The sequence below is a fragment of the Augochlora pura genome, chromosome 3 (genome assembly GCF_028453695.1).
Source record: "Augochlora pura isolate Apur16 chromosome 3, APUR_v2.2.1, whole genome shotgun sequence".
Taxonomy (NCBI): Eukaryota; Metazoa; Arthropoda; class Insecta; order Hymenoptera; family Halictidae; genus Augochlora; species Augochlora pura.
Window position 1 is genome coordinate 16,901,806 of NC_135774.1, and position 18,563 is coordinate 16,920,368.

Here is an 18,563-nt window from a genome sequence, read left to right on the forward strand (position 1 = left end):
GTGCCAATTTCGCGCTGATTGTTTGATTGTAATAAGCATACCTTGTTTCCTGTGTTTAATTGTTTTAGCATATTTTGAGCTTTCTTTTCTACGTCGGATTCGTATTTTCCAGTATTGATAATAAATTCCAAAGTTTCTTTGAATATTTCCGGTAGCTCCGTGTATACGGTTTCTTGTATTTTTTCGTTTAGGTAGGCCGTAGTGACGTCAATTTGGTGTATCTTCATTTGGAATTTTGTGGCTATTGCACTCATCAATCGGATCGAGCATAATCGGGCTACGGGTGCAAATGTCTCGTTGAAATCTACTCCAGGACGTTGTGCAAATCCTTTGGCGACAACTCTTGCCTTCCTGTGCTCCAATTCTCCGTTCGATTTGTATTTATTCCTGAGAACTAAACGACTACCTATTACTTCACGATTCGTGGGTTTGTCCGTCAGATCCCATGTATCATTTTTGATAATCGATGCGATTTCGGATGCCACTACGTCGAGCCATTCCTCCTTGTCGTTACTTGACAATGCCAATTTTACTGGTATTTCCGCAACCAGCGACATTTCCTCTTCGACATGTCCTACCTCCACCTGTGAGTATTCTTTGCGAAGTCTTCCCCCCTGTTCCGGTCCTAATGATTTTTGGTCTTCCGGGTCCTCTCCTGAAATTGACCTGTTCAGTATCTGGCGATTCTTGAACGTCGTCCTCTTCCATCCAATGAGGTGTATTTAAGTCGTTCTCAATTGGTAATATTTCAATTCCAACTTCAGGACATTTTTCGGGTTCTGACTTTTCTTTCCTGCGCAGTTCTGGCCGATCTTCAGTGAGGAAATCGTTGTAGTTATATCCGGTACCTGCGTCAAATTTTTCTATAAATTTTACATCTCTACTAATTGTTACCTTTCGTTCCTTTGTGATCCATATTCTGTAGGCCTTAGAATCACTGGGATATCTTATGAAAATTCCTTTCTAGGATCGCGAGTCGAATTTCCCTTTGTTCGGTTTGTTGTTCAAGAAATAGACCACGGAACAAAATTGTTTCATGTTTCCAACATCCGGTTTTCTTCCAGTCCAAACCTTGAAAGGAGCTACGCCGTTCAGACTTCGAGTTGGACACCTATTACGTATGTAATTTGCGGTGAACACAGCCTCCGCCCAGAACGATGGTGGTAATTTTGAGTCGATCAGTAGACATCTGGTCATATCTAAAAGAGTACGGTTTTTCCTCTCAGCCATTCCGTTCTGTTGAGGGCAATATGCTATATAATCGACGTTGAATTCCGTTATTCTTCAAAAATTCGTAAAAAAAAAATTCTTATAAAAAAAAATTCTTATATTCTGTTCCATTGTCCGATTGTAGGTATTTTATTCTTCTTCCCGTCGTGTTTTCTGCGAAAGCTTTATATTCTTTAAATGCCTTTAAAACTTCGTCCTTACCTTTTAACATATAGACTTCACACCATTTCGTATAGTCATCTATAAAAGTGACGCAATATTTCAATCCCCCGTTAGAACGAACGCGCATAAGACCGCAAACATCGCTGTGTACTAATTCCAACGGTACGGTTTTTCGAACAGAATTTTTGGGAAAGGGTGATCTAGTCATTTTTCCGTGAATACATACATCACACGTTAAATACATCACAATTAACTTGCAATTCCTTGTAATTTAAGCCTAATATTCTACCTTTTCGCGCTGCTTCTTGCATATTGTCGATATTCATGTGTCCCAGACGGCGATGCCAAGCCTCAAAAGCACATGTTTTATTCTGCGGTCCGTCTTCCGCGTTGTTGCTATAGGCGCTCTGTCTTATCCCGCGCAGATAATACAAGTTACCGATCCGATCCGTACTAATTATCGCGTGTCCTTCTTTATCGACTACGGTTGCTCGACGACTGTCGAAAACTACGTCATAACCGCGATCGGTTATTTTCAATATAGACCAGGGACATATAAAACATCTTTTAATTCTAATCGGTTCCGCTTTCAGTTTTGAGACGTAATTAATGGTACATTTCCTTTCGCACGGATGATCGTCGATGTGTTATTCGCAAGATTGAGTCGATGGCATTGTTGTTTAAATGTGAGGTACAACCGCTATCAAGACACTACATTTCGTTACTTGCACCTACCGTGTGCAGAGCCTTTTCGACAAAACTCGACGCATACAAAGTTGCTGATTCGTCGCTTTGCACACACTGACACACAACACTAATTCGTTTATCGCATTCCGAAGCTTTATGTCCGGTCCGTCTACATTTATGGCACTTATATTTAAAAGTCTCTTTTTCCGTTTTCATGTCCTTGTTACATGATTTTTTTGAGCGTCGTATTCTTTTATGATCTTTACTCGTAATATTTCCGGTTCCGGCAACGCGTTCCTAGATTCGATCGCACAACGAAAATTCCCGAACGTATTCGGAAGACTAACAATAGCAGAATTGTCTGTACGTCCGGATTTATTTCTACACTTATTTCCTGCAGCTTGTCGACGGCGTCGAAAAACTTACCTAAGTGTGCGTGGATGTCTTCATCTTCCTTCATTTTGTGCAAAATGAGTCGTTTTAAAAGCGTAGCTTTCTTCGCTGGTCCTCTTGACTGGTATATTTCTTCCAACCTTTTCCACGTCTCCTGCGATGTCTGGCAAGATTTTATTTGCTTCGATTCCGAAGTACTCATCAATAGAATAATGTCGGTTTTTGCTTTTTCATCGTTCCTCTTCCAGACTTTGCACGCCGCTTCCGATTGTGGATCGTTGTCCTTCCTTTCGGGCATGCTGATTCCGTTGCTAACGTATTCCCATGCGTCATTTTTAATTAATAATGCACGCATTTGCAGCTTCCATGTGTTGTAATTATCTCGCGTGAGTGGTTCAATGCGGGCGATACTGGATGCCGACATTATCGTTCGATTCTGTCATCGAAGCGTTCAACCACAAAAAGGGCACGTGTTCACTTTCCACGTTTTCACACACTTTTTGGTTTTTACTCACGCTACTCTTCCTAGACCCATAACCTGATAGCAGGAGCTTGGTCGTAATGGAATATACGAACACACGTAATGTATAAATATAATTTATTAGTTAACAAATGTATTATAAATTCATATTCTAAACTGTCTCGTGTGCACGCTGAATGCGAAGTGGACGTTGCGTGGAAGAGAGACAAAAGACAGCGGGACTAGGATCGCGCGCATCAGAAACATAGGACTAATAAAGACGCGCATCGTCCGTCGGTAACACTTATTAAAAAACTATAAATTCATTAATTCAACGAACAGTAAAGATACGGAGTAAAAATTTCTCAAATGCGATGGTGTCCAAATATTAATGCAGTCCACTGTATATTCCGTATGTATGTATTTCTATTCCTCATGGTACGGATCGAATATCAACGGCAATTACATGTGACTAACCTGTCTTTCGGAAGTCACACTATCAGAAGCATCGAAGCTAGCTCGCACAATTGTTGTTAACTCTGTCATTTCAAATGTTAATGTTATATAATACTACAGCCTGTTTGAAATAAATAGACTTATTTATTTAGATATTCTATTATTCACATTGCTTTAATGTAATAATATAACTAGTCAATGTGGCATCATTCTTCTTTACGATTTTGTTATTAACATTGGCAAGTTCGTTATCAACGGTCATATGTCGTGTTAGATAGAATATTAAGTTCAGTGTATGCATGTTTTTATTCAAAATCATATCTAATATGCATAAAATGATATTCAGCATATTCATTGCTTTGCTGAGACTAATAATTTTTTATTAAAAAGTAGAGAACGAACGATTTCTTAAGCGAGAAAATATGTTCGAAGGTATGTCATTTTAAGATTTAATTTTTCTGTTTTATATCGATATACAAACTATTCACTTCTAACAAATGCGTAAATAAATATGTAGTTATTAACTTTAATGCTTTCTTGTTTCGTGCATGTTTAGAAGAAAAATATGCTCATCTTATAATTAGATGATAATAGATTGCAATATCCATCCACATACATCTATTCTAAGAGATTATTTTCTACCAAAACTCATCCAGTTCTATTTAAAAAGGGATACACTTTTTTTCATTCTATACAGTGTATCGAATATACAGTGATTTTCATAAAAATTTAAAATGCAACTTCCTACAACGATTTTCTCAAGTACTGTACGTTGAGGATATTACGATATCCAATATTAATATTTGAAGCAGGTAAAAAAACAAGTTTCAGGAGTTAATTTTTGTAGAATTTGTTGCGATGCAAACACTTCTTAATTCGCATAAATATCCGCTGTCTAGTAATAACAACAAAAGTCCCTGTATCACAAAGTAGTAGGAGCAACAATATTTGAACATGATCTAACTGCAATTTAGTTATAGATATCGAATAGATTTCAACATTTCTGTTTTTATTGTTTCAGGCAAGGTAACTCTAGGATCGAGCCGGGATGCGGATATTTCCGTCGTTGGTACCAATGTTGAATCCATTCATTGCGCGATTGAAAACAATAACGGCGTGGTCACTCTTCACCCCATAAATGGAAGCACAGCAGTCGATGGTGTACCAATAAATTCGCCAGTGAGACTCGCTCAAGGTAAGACCTTGACTTAAATACGGATGACCGGGACCTCGGGTCCTCAAGAAGCCACTTCTCGGTTAATCCTTGCTTGCGAAATTGTGTTTGACAATTTTTACGCGTTGAACGTTTTATGATATTTGCCTGGAAACTTCCGAAAGTCGAAGAATTCCTTTGAAGAACAGCAAATAATTTCTTCTCTCTTCCGTTCCAGCTTCTGCTCCCACTTTGACAATAATGTTAGTTTCAATTATGAAATCGGATATAATGAGACGTATATTTTGCTTCAAGGTATTTATATTACATTTCTGATCGACGTTTTTATTTTATATTCACTTTAGCTATAACGTGGACACAAAAAATATTGAAAGACTCTTAACAAATCATGTTGCTTTTAGAAATGAAAATGTTTAGATGTAACTCAATGACTGTATCAGAACTTTATTTCTGAATCTAATTTTAATGTAACGTCATAAAATATATTTTTTAACCTAATTTAATTTTTTAGGTAGAATAAGGAATTATTTAGTTTTTTAAATCGTAATAAAATGTTGTTCTATTGTTATCAATATTAAAACATTGAAATAAATATAAGCATACGGTAAATATGAATTTTCTTTACACGTTGAATGAATTTAACATTAATTTCTTTCTTTCATTTTGGTAACAACGAAATATTAGGGCGACCGGAAAGTAATGTCGTTTTTGCGCATGTCGATATTCGTCACTTATTTGATAGGTTATTATTTATTTCAAAGTCGCGCTAAACACAGTTTAAGGTTAGAGTGACTTGCGTTCTCGTAAATAGTAACATCTTACATATTTTTTGCAATTTACGGTGAAATGGCCAGCCAAATACCAGAAGAGTTACATATCCGGCATTGTATACTTTTTGAGTTCCGCAAGGTTATTAACGCAACGGTTGTTACCAAAAACTTAGAAAATGCCAAAGATGGTTTTCTAAGTTTAGATCCGGTAATTTCGATCTTTTCAATTCATATCGATCAGGTAGACCAACAACTTTAGACAATGACACGTTAAGGGCGGAGATGGAGGCAAATCGATGTCAAACAATTGAGAAACTGTCAAATACTCTTAAACAACCTTAGTTAACCATCCAAGAATATTTTGTATTATAAATAATTTTATCTGGCGACCAGATAACCTTATAACCTATAATTATCCTCCCGCATAATTTGTCGGAAGAAAACAAAGCTAACCGATCCAGCACATGCAATTTATTGCTTCAGCGACACCATACAGAACCGTTTTTTGATCGTTTGATCACTGGAGATGAGAAATGGGTCCTATATGATAACCCAAAACGCAAAAGGCAGTGGCTCTCTCCAAATGAATCGCCACGAAGTACAACTAAGCCAGGTTTACACCCCAAAAAGGCGCTCTTGTGTGTATGGTGTAGTATTCGCGGGATTGTTCATTTTGAAGTGCTGTGAAACCTGGACAATCTGTGAATGCAGATCTGTACTGTGAACAGGTTGATCGAATAAATCAATCGTTAATTGAAAAATATCCAGCGGTCGTCAATAGAAAATGTATTGTTCTGCAACACGATAGTGCAAGGCCGCACTGTGCAAGACGAACTTTGCAAAAAATTAATGAATTGGGATGGAAGCTGTTGCCTCACCCACCATACTCATCCGATATTGCGCCATCGGATTTTCATTTATTCCGATCGCTACAACATTTTCTAAGTGGGAAAAAACTTGAAAATTCGAATGATGTTCAAAATGCAATCTCCAGATATTTTGATAAAAAAACAATTGATTTTTATCGATCTGACATTGACAATTTGCATACTAGATGGCAAAAGGTTGTTGATAACGAGGGTGATTACATTATTGATTAAAAATAAAATCTTGCTAATTTATATGTTTCAACTTATTGTAGAAAAACGACATTACTTTCCGGTCCCCCTAATATTAACAAATTTGAGCACGTTGTAATTTATTCAACAAGGTTCGTGACATTTAACATGTTAACTATCGAGAAATGCTAAAGATAAATAGATCTTACGAAATATACAATATTTCTCGACATAACTGTGAAGAAAATAATACCCAAAGATATTTAAACCAGAACAATCACCAACATTAAAATCATTAGATTGCACTGTCCCATTGATATAACAAGATTTCGTTCGTTCAAACTATGCTGACTATATTGTTTAGAAGGGGTATCGGCGTGTAACGCACACGACGCGACACGGTATTTCGTCAAACTAATGAGGAAATACTGAAATCGTGACAATACTAATTTACGTTGGTGTTGTGCGTGCCTTTTGTAGTCTCCGCTGTGAGACTTTCTTTGTAATTGTACGGTAAAAGGTTTGGTTGAAGCGAAGTCTGTGCGCGCCGATGTTGGGAGCTGAAGGGCCGCTGCTCGCAGTGTGCTGAAGGAGAGTCTCGACGAATGTCTTAAAGAAGAGTGTGTAGACGAATGTTACGACCACGATTGTTTCGTCGAATTAGAAATTCGTCTGAGGGTGTGGTTGTTTCTTCTTTTGTGGGTTTTCGCGAGAACTTCCATTTTCAATATCAGAAAAGGGCACTGATTGTTTATGACCGACTACTGCATAGTACCAATCAGTGTCTTCTTTAAATTGACGACATCCTCTTGTCGCGCCGTGAGGATGTCTCGTCTGTATGGAATTTATGACGTTTAAAAGGCGCTACAGAAAATTGCCCAGGTCAGTCTCCGGTACCGTCGCGTTCTTGATTAGGGTGACCCTTCGGATTACCCGGTTTACGGCACGTCCCGACAGTGGGCTTCGAAATACTATTAGGCACTTCTCTTAGAAATCTTATCTTTATGACACGTCATGGTTGTTGAGGAGAACGGTAATGACATTAGCATGCTAACTGTTCGCCAGGTGTAACAAAGGTCTTATTCTCAAAAATAACCTGCCTCGCATCCGTGTCATAAACCCCATCGGCAGAAACGTCAGGTGTTCGCGTATATATATTTTTATCTACAAAAATTTTTCTTACAATTTCAATAATCGGAAAATAAGGAAGCTGAGATTTGTTACTTTAACTGATTAGACCAAGTTATTCTAATGGCAATATCAAAAAACGTACGTGTTCCTTTATGACACTGATCGAAAAAGTATCAGTCCATGACTCTTACAGAACGGACGATTCGTACAAAGAAACATGCAAAGTAGAGTTATCGGTATCGAAAAATAAGCTTGGCAAAATCCAAACTCCAATGCAAATCACCTAACAATAAGCAGCGGTTTGATTAAAATTTGTTGATATTCTGACATAATGTTTCAGGTTGCATGTTGTCGATTGGAAGATCCAATTACATGAGATTCAACCACCCAGCCGAAGCAAAACAATTACGATCAGTATTGCCGCACTCAAGAATTTCAATGGCGCCGATAAGTTTCTTGCTGCCGGAGAACCAGCTCCAGGAGAACTATCATTTGGAGAGGAAGCCTCCGGTCGCGCCGCGAAAATCGCCGAGGAACTCTTGCTCGGACGACGAGATCGGTTTTCTCGGGAAGTTGACGAAATTTGAGATGCTCGCGAAACAGAACCGAAACAATTGCGTTTCGCCGAAAGTGTTTCCAGCCGGTGCGATTACCACGAACGTTCCGGCCGATCAAATCCTCGGTCACTCGAGATCCTCCAGCCTGCTCTCGTTGAAGAACGGGAACAACAATTCTCCTCTGCAAAATTTAACCAATTTAGACAGAAGTCGTTCGAACACACCCTCGTTCAACTCGTCCTCCCCGTCACACATCTTGAACGCGTCATCGCCGGGCAACTGTTTTGCATCGCCCTCCTCGAATCACTGCTCAGACGAGAACCGGCAGAGAGAAGCAAGAACACCGAGCAGGTCGAACACGCCTAATCATCAGCATCAAAACACTCCGACGAGTCACAATCAGATTCAGATGTATTCCTCGGCGGAGTCCTATCTGAAGAGCTACAAGCCATATTACCGGGAGAACAACAACGAGAACGCTCACAGTCCGCAGAATCCGGTGCTGAAGAACTCGGCCAGCCAAGGGGATCTGATGTCGCGTAGCATGACCTGCCAGAGATCGGCGGACTTCGACGAAATGAACGGGAGGGAATACGACATGAGTCAAAGTTTGATCGTAACGAAAACCACCACTACGGAATACCTTCAGATGGACAAGTTCGGCTCGAACCCGAGCATCTGCAACAACGCGAGCAACGGGAACTTCTGCACCGGCAGCCTGAGGAACATGAGCGGCGCGCAGCATTTCGGCTCGAATCCGAATATTAAACGAATACAGCCACCGAGTCCGGCGTTCAACCGCAATCCGAAGTATAACGATCCGAAAAGGAGCTTTGCCCGGGTGAAAAGTCCGACCCCGAGCACCGAAAGCGGCTGCTCGTTGGAGGAACTGCGTGAAAGACAGATCGACGCGGAGAACAAACGCAGAGAGGCGGAGAATAGGCGGAAACAGGCGAAAGAGGAGAGGCTACGGGAACAAGAGGTTGAGAGGCAGGAGAAAATGAGACTTGAAGAGATTCTTGCCATGTGTGCTGAGTACGAGAGGCAGAGTGCTGCGGAGAAACCAAGGCAACCTAACAGGTGAAATGTTCTGTTTCCAAGTGATAAATAACCAAGGTACAGGCTGTCTATAATTACGACAAAATTGTTGCCGTAATTACTAGTTACAGAATTTGCAAATTCGACCATTAATCTAACTTGAGAAAAAGAACTTAAAACAGAATTGATGTTTCATATATAAAGTACATTTTTTTCTTAATTGGGCTATCACGTTGACAGTCAGTAGGATTGAATTACGCTAATGCATTAAAGTCGATGTTATTCAGCTAATAGGTTAAAATTCCATTTTAGAAACTCTCCGTAATGCAGTACGATAAAACCTAAATTATCTCGAACTGCAATATCAGAATTTTTTATTATCCAGATAAGTTTTAGTTTTTCACTGTAACTAATTGTAAGCTACTATCTGTTATTCGAATATTTATGTAACTTTTCTCAGATCAGATAATAGGTCAAATCGAGGTTCCATCGTAATAATATTGAATTCAATTAATTATTAGTCAAATAAATATAAAATTCTAAATTACCACCAAATTTTTCCACGGTCACTTCTACAATGTAAAATTCGATTTCATTTTACAGAATTAAAACGAACGGCTCGCTGCCACGTGACAAAAGACTCGGCTACAGTTCGCCTTTTGAGAGCCCGAAGAGCCCCTCGAAAACGCAGTCGCATTTCTCTTTCGACACGAACAAGCAATCCCATTCGACGTCGTACGAGAACATATGCGTGCAAAATTCAAAAATTGTTTTCCAAAACGGTAATTCGCCGAGCACCTGCCGAAACACGGCCAATCAGCCGGATAGCCAAACGACGAACCCGCAGAATCATCATCAACAGTCGACCACGCCGAACCACAATCAAACGACAAAGTGGCCAAACGTTCATGGCAACGGGGATTATAGTTTTTCCGGCTCGATCGCGCAAGTACGTAGCCCGGGCTACGATAGCGCGACAATCGACCATTCCGTATTAAACAATAATAATAACAATAACAGTTACGGGCAAGCTAACGACGGGGTGAAAGAAACGTCCGCCTACGGGACGATCCAGTTGAACGGAACCAGAATCGTCTCGCAGTCGAATAACACGCGGAATTATGATAACTCAACGCCGGCTAGCGGTAACGTTAGCTTGTACGAAAACGTCGTACTAATTTCGGCGCAGAACAACAATCAAAATCATTCCATACCAAAGAAAAACGGTCAGACTTCGAATTCGTGCGAGATGATTGAGAACAAGTTAGCGATATCGAACGACGATCTTCTCGAGGCAATCGAACAGCTGTCGATGCTGTCGAAATCCAAAGAGATTTGTATGATTCCGAAGAAAAATAACTTGGAGAAAGACAACGCGAAGTCGAACGAGGCTAAGGCTGATAAAGAGAGGAAGGAGCTCGAGGAGGAGGATAGAAGGAAGTACATAGAGTTTCTCCAGAATGAGAAGCTGCATATACTTGGGAATATGGATGCGTTGAAGAGAAGCGTCGCAGACATTGAGATACAAGAAGAGGAAATCAGTAGAGAGGTATGTTGGTCGCATCCTCTGTTTCATTTAATTATTTGAACATGTTTGTTGGGGCAAAAGCAACCAAACTCTATTTGTTTCACTATGCGCTGACAATTGAAGAGGACCGGAAGTAATGTTCTTTTCTATTATGTTGTAGTTGAAATCGTAGCTAATGCTAAATTAGTTGAGAAAATCGCTTCTATTTTGAAAATATGCATTATTCTTCGCATGTATGTAATAGTATTAACTAGGGTTTTAGTCAAACTTAAACGATAATCGCCGAGTTGTTAGGTAGCTTGAATAAGTATTCTTGAGCGGGTTTCGAATGTTCTATGGAGAATGTTTAATACAATTTATGTTAAAAATACACCACTTTAGCCGTATCAAAGAAGAAATAGATTTGAAAAAATAAACTTTGCTATGCTTGCTGAATGAATAACTATAATTATTCAATACTGTTTGTGTAGAAAGACTACTAAACAATGATGTTGCTACAGAAGTACTATGGACATATAAGTTCTCTGATCGATGAGCGATTACTTATAACATCCTTATCGAAAAAATAATTGGCAGTTATTCGTTTTGGTTGCAATAGTGAGAAAGCTGTTTTCAAAATGTTTACAATGCCTAATCTATTATTATAATATAATATAATACTTATTCAACTTATTTACTATTAACTCTAGTAACTGAACCCTAACTATTTCCTCGCGGGTCAACAGTAACAATAAGTTCAAAATATGTGAAGTATTGGAAACGCAATACTTACAATCCCAGCATTAATTTTAAACTTTAGTAGCTAATTGGGAAATTGGCACAATTTTCTCACCTTTTAGTTTTCAATGTATTTGCTTTATTTTGCTTTAACTAACTCCAACTTCCTTCAATTATTCAGTAAGCAATTTGTCTCGAATCTGTCATGAATTTGACAGTAGGCATTCCACTATCGCCTTGTAGTGTAGTAGTCGCCCCCTTTAAATGATACCTTCCGCTATAAGGTTCCGCGAAGATTTAACATTAATGTGGGAACGCCATGCATCTGATACCAAATAACGAGCAGAGTCCTTTTCAACAGAGCAGTGGCACCAAATTGACACAGATTGTCACGTATTAATACACTATCGAGTGTTTTATATTTTCAGTCGAAGGAGACTTGGCTAACTGGGTAGATCCAACATGCTTCAACCTACTTCAGCATGTTCCAATCTGTTTCAAACTGCTCCAGCTTACTCAGATCTGCTTCAAGCTACTTCAGCCCGCCCAGAATTCTTTCAACTTGTTCCAACCTACTCCAATCCGCATTTTACTCCAAACCATGCTAACTTTTTACAGCAATTTGCGTCATACAGATCCAATTCGTAGGCCTGAGAATTAAACTCTGAAACTTGTGTCATCGTACTGAGAAACTTTTCGATTCTATCTAGATTGATGCAATACTGCTTTTTGATTTCAAATGATATACAATGGGCCGCATTAATATTCGGACACCATCGTATTTGAGAAATTTTTACTCCGTATTGTGGGATATGAGATAAGAGCGTTTGGGTTATGCGATAGTCGGACCGAGTGAGGTGTGAATGTAGAGTGTTTGGACCGTGCGACTGTTCTTCGAAATGAGAATGCACGTGCGTACGAATCGGTGATTGAATGTGGTCGTATATATTTTTTTTTTTATTATACTTTGTACAGCAATCGGAACTGGTCATTCCATGGGCTGAAGGGATAGCTTAGGGTCAAAGATCCCCTTGTCGTGATGAGAGCCTCCCCAGCGAGAAACTCCCTTATATCTCATTTGAGATCGATTGGCCAGACTCGTTTTAGTTTTCTGTTTTCCGGAACTTGAAGTAGTGGCGGCATCAGTGGATTGGAGTGATTTGATATCTTGAGATGATGGCTGCTGCTACGTTCTTGAATAGTTTCTTGAATGTATGGAATTCCAAAGTCCTGGTGTAGCGTTTGACTGGAGACGAACCATGGTGCGTTGGCTACTAGTCGAAGGATTTCAGACTGCGATCTTTGTATGATGGCCATGTTAGACTTACTGGTGCATCCCCGTAATTCTATACCGTAGGTCCAGATTGGTTTGATAATTGCTTTATATAATAGTATTTTGTTGTCCAGTGACAGCTTAAAACGCCTACCCACGAGCCATGACATTTTCCTGAGTTTTAGGTCTATTTGTTTCCTTTTGGTTGTAACATGTTGCTTCCAATTGAGTTTGCTATCAAGGTGTAGGCCCAGGTATTTTATTGTTGATTGTGCTGGGATTGTTACATTGTTGAGCCTTATCGGTGGGCATTGGTCTTTTCTTAGTGTGAATGTGATGTGCGATGATTTATTTTCATTGATCTTGATCCTCCACTTGTTTATCCAGTCTTGAAATGTATTTAGGTATTCTTGGTCATAGCTTGAAGCAGTTGTCGGATTTTTGTGGCTAGCCAGGATCACAGTGTCGTCAGCAAAAGTACCCATTACTACATTAGTTGCTGTTGGTAGATCGTAGGTATACAGAACGTATAGTAGTGGCCCTAGAACACTTCCCTGAGGAACACCTGCTCTGATGCGATAAGATTTTGAATTTGCCATGTTTACCCTGACTACATATTGGCGATTATGTAGGTAAGAGCGGAGTATCTTGAAATACATGGGAAGTAACAGCTTAATCTTATAGAGGAGACCAGTGTGCCAAACTCTATCGAAGGCCTGTTCCACGTCTAGGAATATCGCTGTACAATATTTTTTCTTTTCTATGGACTTGTTTATTTCTTGGACTATTCTATGACACTGCTGGACTGTAGAATGTTGCTGTCTGAATCCAAATTGGTGGTCAGGTATTATGTCTAGTGATGGTCTGATTCTATGGAGCACGAGTTTTTCTAATAGTTTTGAAATAACTGGTAGGAGACTTATTGGCCTGAATGAGCACACATCGTTGGGATCTTTGCCTGGTTTCTGAATCATAATTATTTCAGCCGTTTTCAACGACATGGGCCAGTAGTTTAGTCTTAGGATGGCATTAAAGATGTAGTTTAGCATAACAACCCCTTTTTGTGGAAGTTGCTTAAGCATCGTTGGAGTTATTAAATCGACTCCAGGAGTTTTCTTGTTGGCCATACTCTGAATTATGTTTTTTATTTCCCGGGGGAAGATAGGCTTGGTGGAGTCCGCACTACTAGTATGTAGTGTCTTATCTGATAAAAAGCTTTCCATCTCCTCATCGGGATCAGAGCCATTAGGAGAAAAAACGCTCTCGAGATGTTCAGCAAAGAGGTCACACTTTTCCTCGTCGCATCTCGCCCATCGTCCTGGTGGGTTTGTTTGTCTGCGAATTGGGGGGTTCGGTTCAACAGGTTTTGTCGCTACTTTGGTTGCTTTCCATATGGAGTTGTCGTATCGTCCCAGTCTAGCTGCATAGTCCTCGAAGGAATTGTTTCTCAGTTGGCCTAGCTTACGTTTAAGAACATTACTTAAGTGATTATATGTAGTTGCTGGAGACCTTGAACGAACGTATGTGGACCTTGACTGCTGGAGGTTGTGTAGATCTCGACCGTTGGAGATTGTGTACGAACGAATGTGGACCTCGACTGCTGGAGGTTGTGTAGATCTCGACCGTTGGAGATTGTTTGATGTCGACCGGTTGTCGACTGTTTGTAGACTGATGTTGAAGTGTGAAGTTGAAGACGAATCGTTCTACTCCATCGTCGTCGAACTAGAATTCGTCTGGGGGTGTGGGCGTTTCTGCCCTTTTGAGGGTTCCGCGAGAACTTGGAATTCGATATGTAAGAAGGGCACTGATTGGGTTTTACCTACTTCTGCATAGTACCAATCAGTGCCTCCGTTGACTTGGTGACACCCTCTTGTCGCGTGCGAAGATGTTTGTATGCACGTAATTTATGACGTTAAAGGTGCTACGGGAAATCGTCCAGGTCAGCCTTCGATGATTACGGTAGCGTCGCGTACTCGAGTAGTGTGACCCTTCGGATTACCCGGTTTACGGCACATCCCAGCTGTGGGCTTCAAAAATGCTATTAGGAAGTTCTCTTAGAAATCTTAACTTTATGACACGTAATGGTTATTGAGAAAGACGGAAATTAAATTAGCATGCTTCTGGTCGCCAGATGTAAAAAGGGTTTTCTTCTCAAAAATAACCTTCCTTGCGTCTGTGTCATAAACCCCATCGGTAGAAACTCCAGGCGATTGTTCCTTCGGGACGGAACAAACAAGTTGGCGTACATCAAACGAGGTATTATTCCCTTTACGTGGCATATTCACATCTAATATGTGCAACACGAACAATATTTTAAGTGAAAGTAATTCTATGAGATAGTGCTTACATCATATGTTTACAATCATTGCCATCAAGCAAAGTATTCATCTTAACAGGGCACTTTAATTACAAAGCGTATGGAATGTCCGAATATTTTTGCGACGTCAAAATTAAGCACTAGTTTATTTAATATCAATTAACAATAAAACTATACAAATTATGTAAATAAAACTTATGTTTGTAGAATCTAAAGTAAGTGTTATGACTTATTAAAGAACTGTAAATTAATTAATTGAACAAATAGTAAAGATACGGAGGAAAAATTTCTCAAACACGATGGTGTCCGAATATTAATGCGACCCACTGTGTGTAGCTTCAGTATAATCATTATTTACTCGATTTATTTGTCTTTCTCGATTTTCTTTATAATTTGAGCACTGAGTTTCAAAATACAAATTCATACAGTCGATGCTAAAGATAATCAGCAGTACAACTGCTGCCTTGTTATCAATGTTCGGCTTTGAGTAAATATTGGGTTGCCATTTTTGCAGTTTGCGATAAGTTCCTTCCTCTATCGTCGCCATTCTTCGTACAGTCACCTTTCGAAGCCCGTGCATGGTACATGTCGCGATCTATGTAACACTTGATTCAAATAATATAGTATTTGAAATTTAAATATGAAAGATATTACCGTAATCTTTTTGCAAACGAAAATTCTCAAGATGCGGTTAAAACAGGTAATTAAATACTTATCTGTATAATTTGCAATGACGCTGTTCCCTGACCTTATAATTACTGTGTTTGCTTGTAGCTTATAAATGTTTGCGAATAATAAACACCATTTTGGCTAATATTATTTTATTACAATATTATAAATGCAAATATTCACTGTTGTTTGATGTCATCTTTTACTAAAAATATTCTATACATTTGTATATTCAAATATTTACAATACAACACGCCTCAGCGAAGTATACGTTAAAATCCGAATTTCACTCAACTGACATTCGAGTAATTATTTGATAAACGTGAAGATCATTATTGAAATATACTCGAATACGTCATGAAAATATTACGGCGTCATTTTTGTGTCGAATCGATTACTTTATAATTTATTTTTGTAAAAGATCTTTGAATAAGTGTGCTAAAACATCTGTTATTCCGATAGTTCGAGTTAGAAAAGGCGCTGCTATCAGCGGAATACGAGTCAGAGTCCTTAAAACTCAGTCAGGATGAGGGCGAAAAGATTAAAGTGCATATGCGGATAAACGAGCTCGAGAGACAGATGACCATAGATAATACGACGCAGGCGAATTTGCAAACGGAAGCCAAGCAAAGGGTTCAAAGGGCTCAACAAACTTGCAGTCGCTTAGAGGAAGAACTAACAAATTGCTCGGACGAAGACGTGCAATTAGATATTAGCAAGAAACTCAGCGCCCAACAGGACATCTTGGAATCTGAAAGGAAAGCATTTGAGGACTTAGAATTCCATCATCTCGAAGAAGAAGCGAGTAAACTAGCAACCAGGGAGGAATTGCAAAGGTAAATTTACCTTTTACAAAGTATGAAAATATTTCACACTTTTCACTGGAAAGCGTGCAATACATCATACACGAATACCTTCGTTCGTTGTTCTAGCTATGTACATTATTTTAATTTTTCATATGTGTCTATACATATTTGCCATAAATTGAATAATATAAAATTAGTAATAAATTGCACCTTTTATGCAATAAAATCGTTTCTTCTGTCGTTTGCATAAGAGCAAATTTATTAGAATTATCAATTCTTCGTTGTATTATCTTTAATCGATGACAAAAAGATGTCAAATGATGATTACTAGGTGCACAACGCATTACTATCATGAACAATAACATTACGTTCGTTAAATTCATGTAGTTATTATAATTTGTTTATTATATACTTGTGAGTTGCTGGTATACTGCATAATAATTAAAAAAGTTTCTAAGCACCTGTATCTTTTACAATTGATGTATGGAATACGTAATTTTCAGATACTTAAGTGAGCTGACTACAAAGATTGAAACCAGGAAGGCCCGATTGAATCACTTGGAATTACAAAAATCTGAGGCAAAAAGCACAGCAACCAAAGACGCGAGAAGCCTTGAGAGACAGAAACTAGCCCATTTAAAGCGGTTGGAAGAAGTTAGTACATCTACCATTTCATTTACAATGTGTTACTTGTAGTAATGAGTAATCCACTATCACTATCTATGTATCTACATTTACAGTAACTTGTCACCACATTCCCTTATCAAAATTGCATAGTATTATGATATCAGTTTATCAATTGCAAGAATTCAGTTAATAATAAACAATAATGATAATGACTTGGTTCACATAAATCTAACCAGTACATTGCTATCATAATCTTTCACTTCTTCCATTCACTCATTGATCACTTTCATCTCTGTTTTTTATTTTCAATATCTAGTATCTACACTTATCTGTTTCTTTCTTTTCTCTTTCTTTTTCTATTGCACCCCTTTTTTTTGTTTATTAATGGTCTTCTACCGCATTATTGTATTCGCTTATTCTTTCATCTTCCCACTTTCTATCTACCATGGCTCAAATGTTCCGGAGTCACAAACTTTTCTCAACACAGGTCGCAATTTCTTTCTTCTTCCTTCTCCCAGTACTTACTTCTTCTTTCCAAATTTCCACATCTCGTTCTTACTATCAATCTCTAATTACATCTCCTGTTTCCTTCATCAGATACTGTGATAAACCTAAAACTGTGATATATTTGTATTTGGAATTATATTTGGACTGTAAACGATATTGATTTTATTCATCTTCTTCCCTGCATACCTTTCCATATTCTTATTTCTTTAGAACGTTATTCCTAGGTAGTAGAATCCTCGCTCCACTCCGTGTTTTTTCTTGCCTATTTCCACTCTGTTCTCTTGATCTTATAATGTTCTTTACGGAATACCATCACTTTGGTTGTTTTCTACATCCATTTTTAATTTTTTCCTGTCCAAGTATCTCTTCATATTTTTCATATTTTCTTCCATATCTACTATAAATATCGTCAACAATGTTGGACTCTATATAACACTGTCTCAGACCTTCACCTGTTCAATATTTCTCTGTCACCCCCTCACTTGTCTTCACCATTTTTTTTGTATCCATATGTACTGTCTTCTTACTCTCTATTAATCACTTTTCTAACTCTCTTTATCATATTCTTCCAGAGCCTACTTCTCTTTGTTTTATTGGATGCAGCTTTTAGATCTACGAATAATACATACACAATGCTTTTCTTTTTCTGTGTTTCTTTTTCCACCATATGCTGTCATATTTCCATTTTTTTGAAACCCTGTTTGTGTCTGATCTACATCATTTCCTAATCTTTCGTTCAAACGGTTGCCTGAGTTTTGTATGCCGTGTTTAGAAGACTTATATTTCGATAGTTCATATCACTTCTGTTTCACATCCTCCCCTTTAATTAAAAAAGAGAAGAAATTTGTCTGCGAACTTTTTTCGTGAAAGTTACTTTTGTTACTAAAGTATTGTAACTTTGCAAAAAAATAGCAGCGAAATTTCTTTTTTTCGCGGAGTTATTGTCAGTCAAAATGGCTGATTTTATACCAAATTTGTTTATGCTATATATTGTTCGAGCATT

At 38.5% G+C, this 18,563-nt stretch overlaps 1 protein-coding gene across 3 annotated transcripts in view; it reads left to right on the forward strand.

Annotated features, from left to right (window-relative positions):
- The window catches only part of LOC144478768 (uncharacterized), a 148,566-nt gene that overhangs the window by 87,366 nt on the left and 42,637 nt on the right, over positions 1-18,563 (forward strand). For all 3 annotated transcript variants that reach the window (XM_078197007.1, XM_078197005.1, XM_078197008.1), the window contains 5 exons: positions 4,410-4,583; positions 7,862-9,158; positions 9,720-10,665; positions 16,083-16,456; positions 16,930-17,080. In XM_078197007.1, coding sequence (XP_078053133.1) covers positions 4,410-4,583; positions 7,862-9,158; positions 9,720-10,665; positions 16,083-16,456; positions 16,930-17,080 — 2,942 coding nt within the window. The remainder of the gene's footprint in view (positions 1-4,409; positions 4,584-7,861; positions 9,159-9,719; positions 10,666-16,082; positions 16,457-16,929; positions 17,081-18,563) is intronic.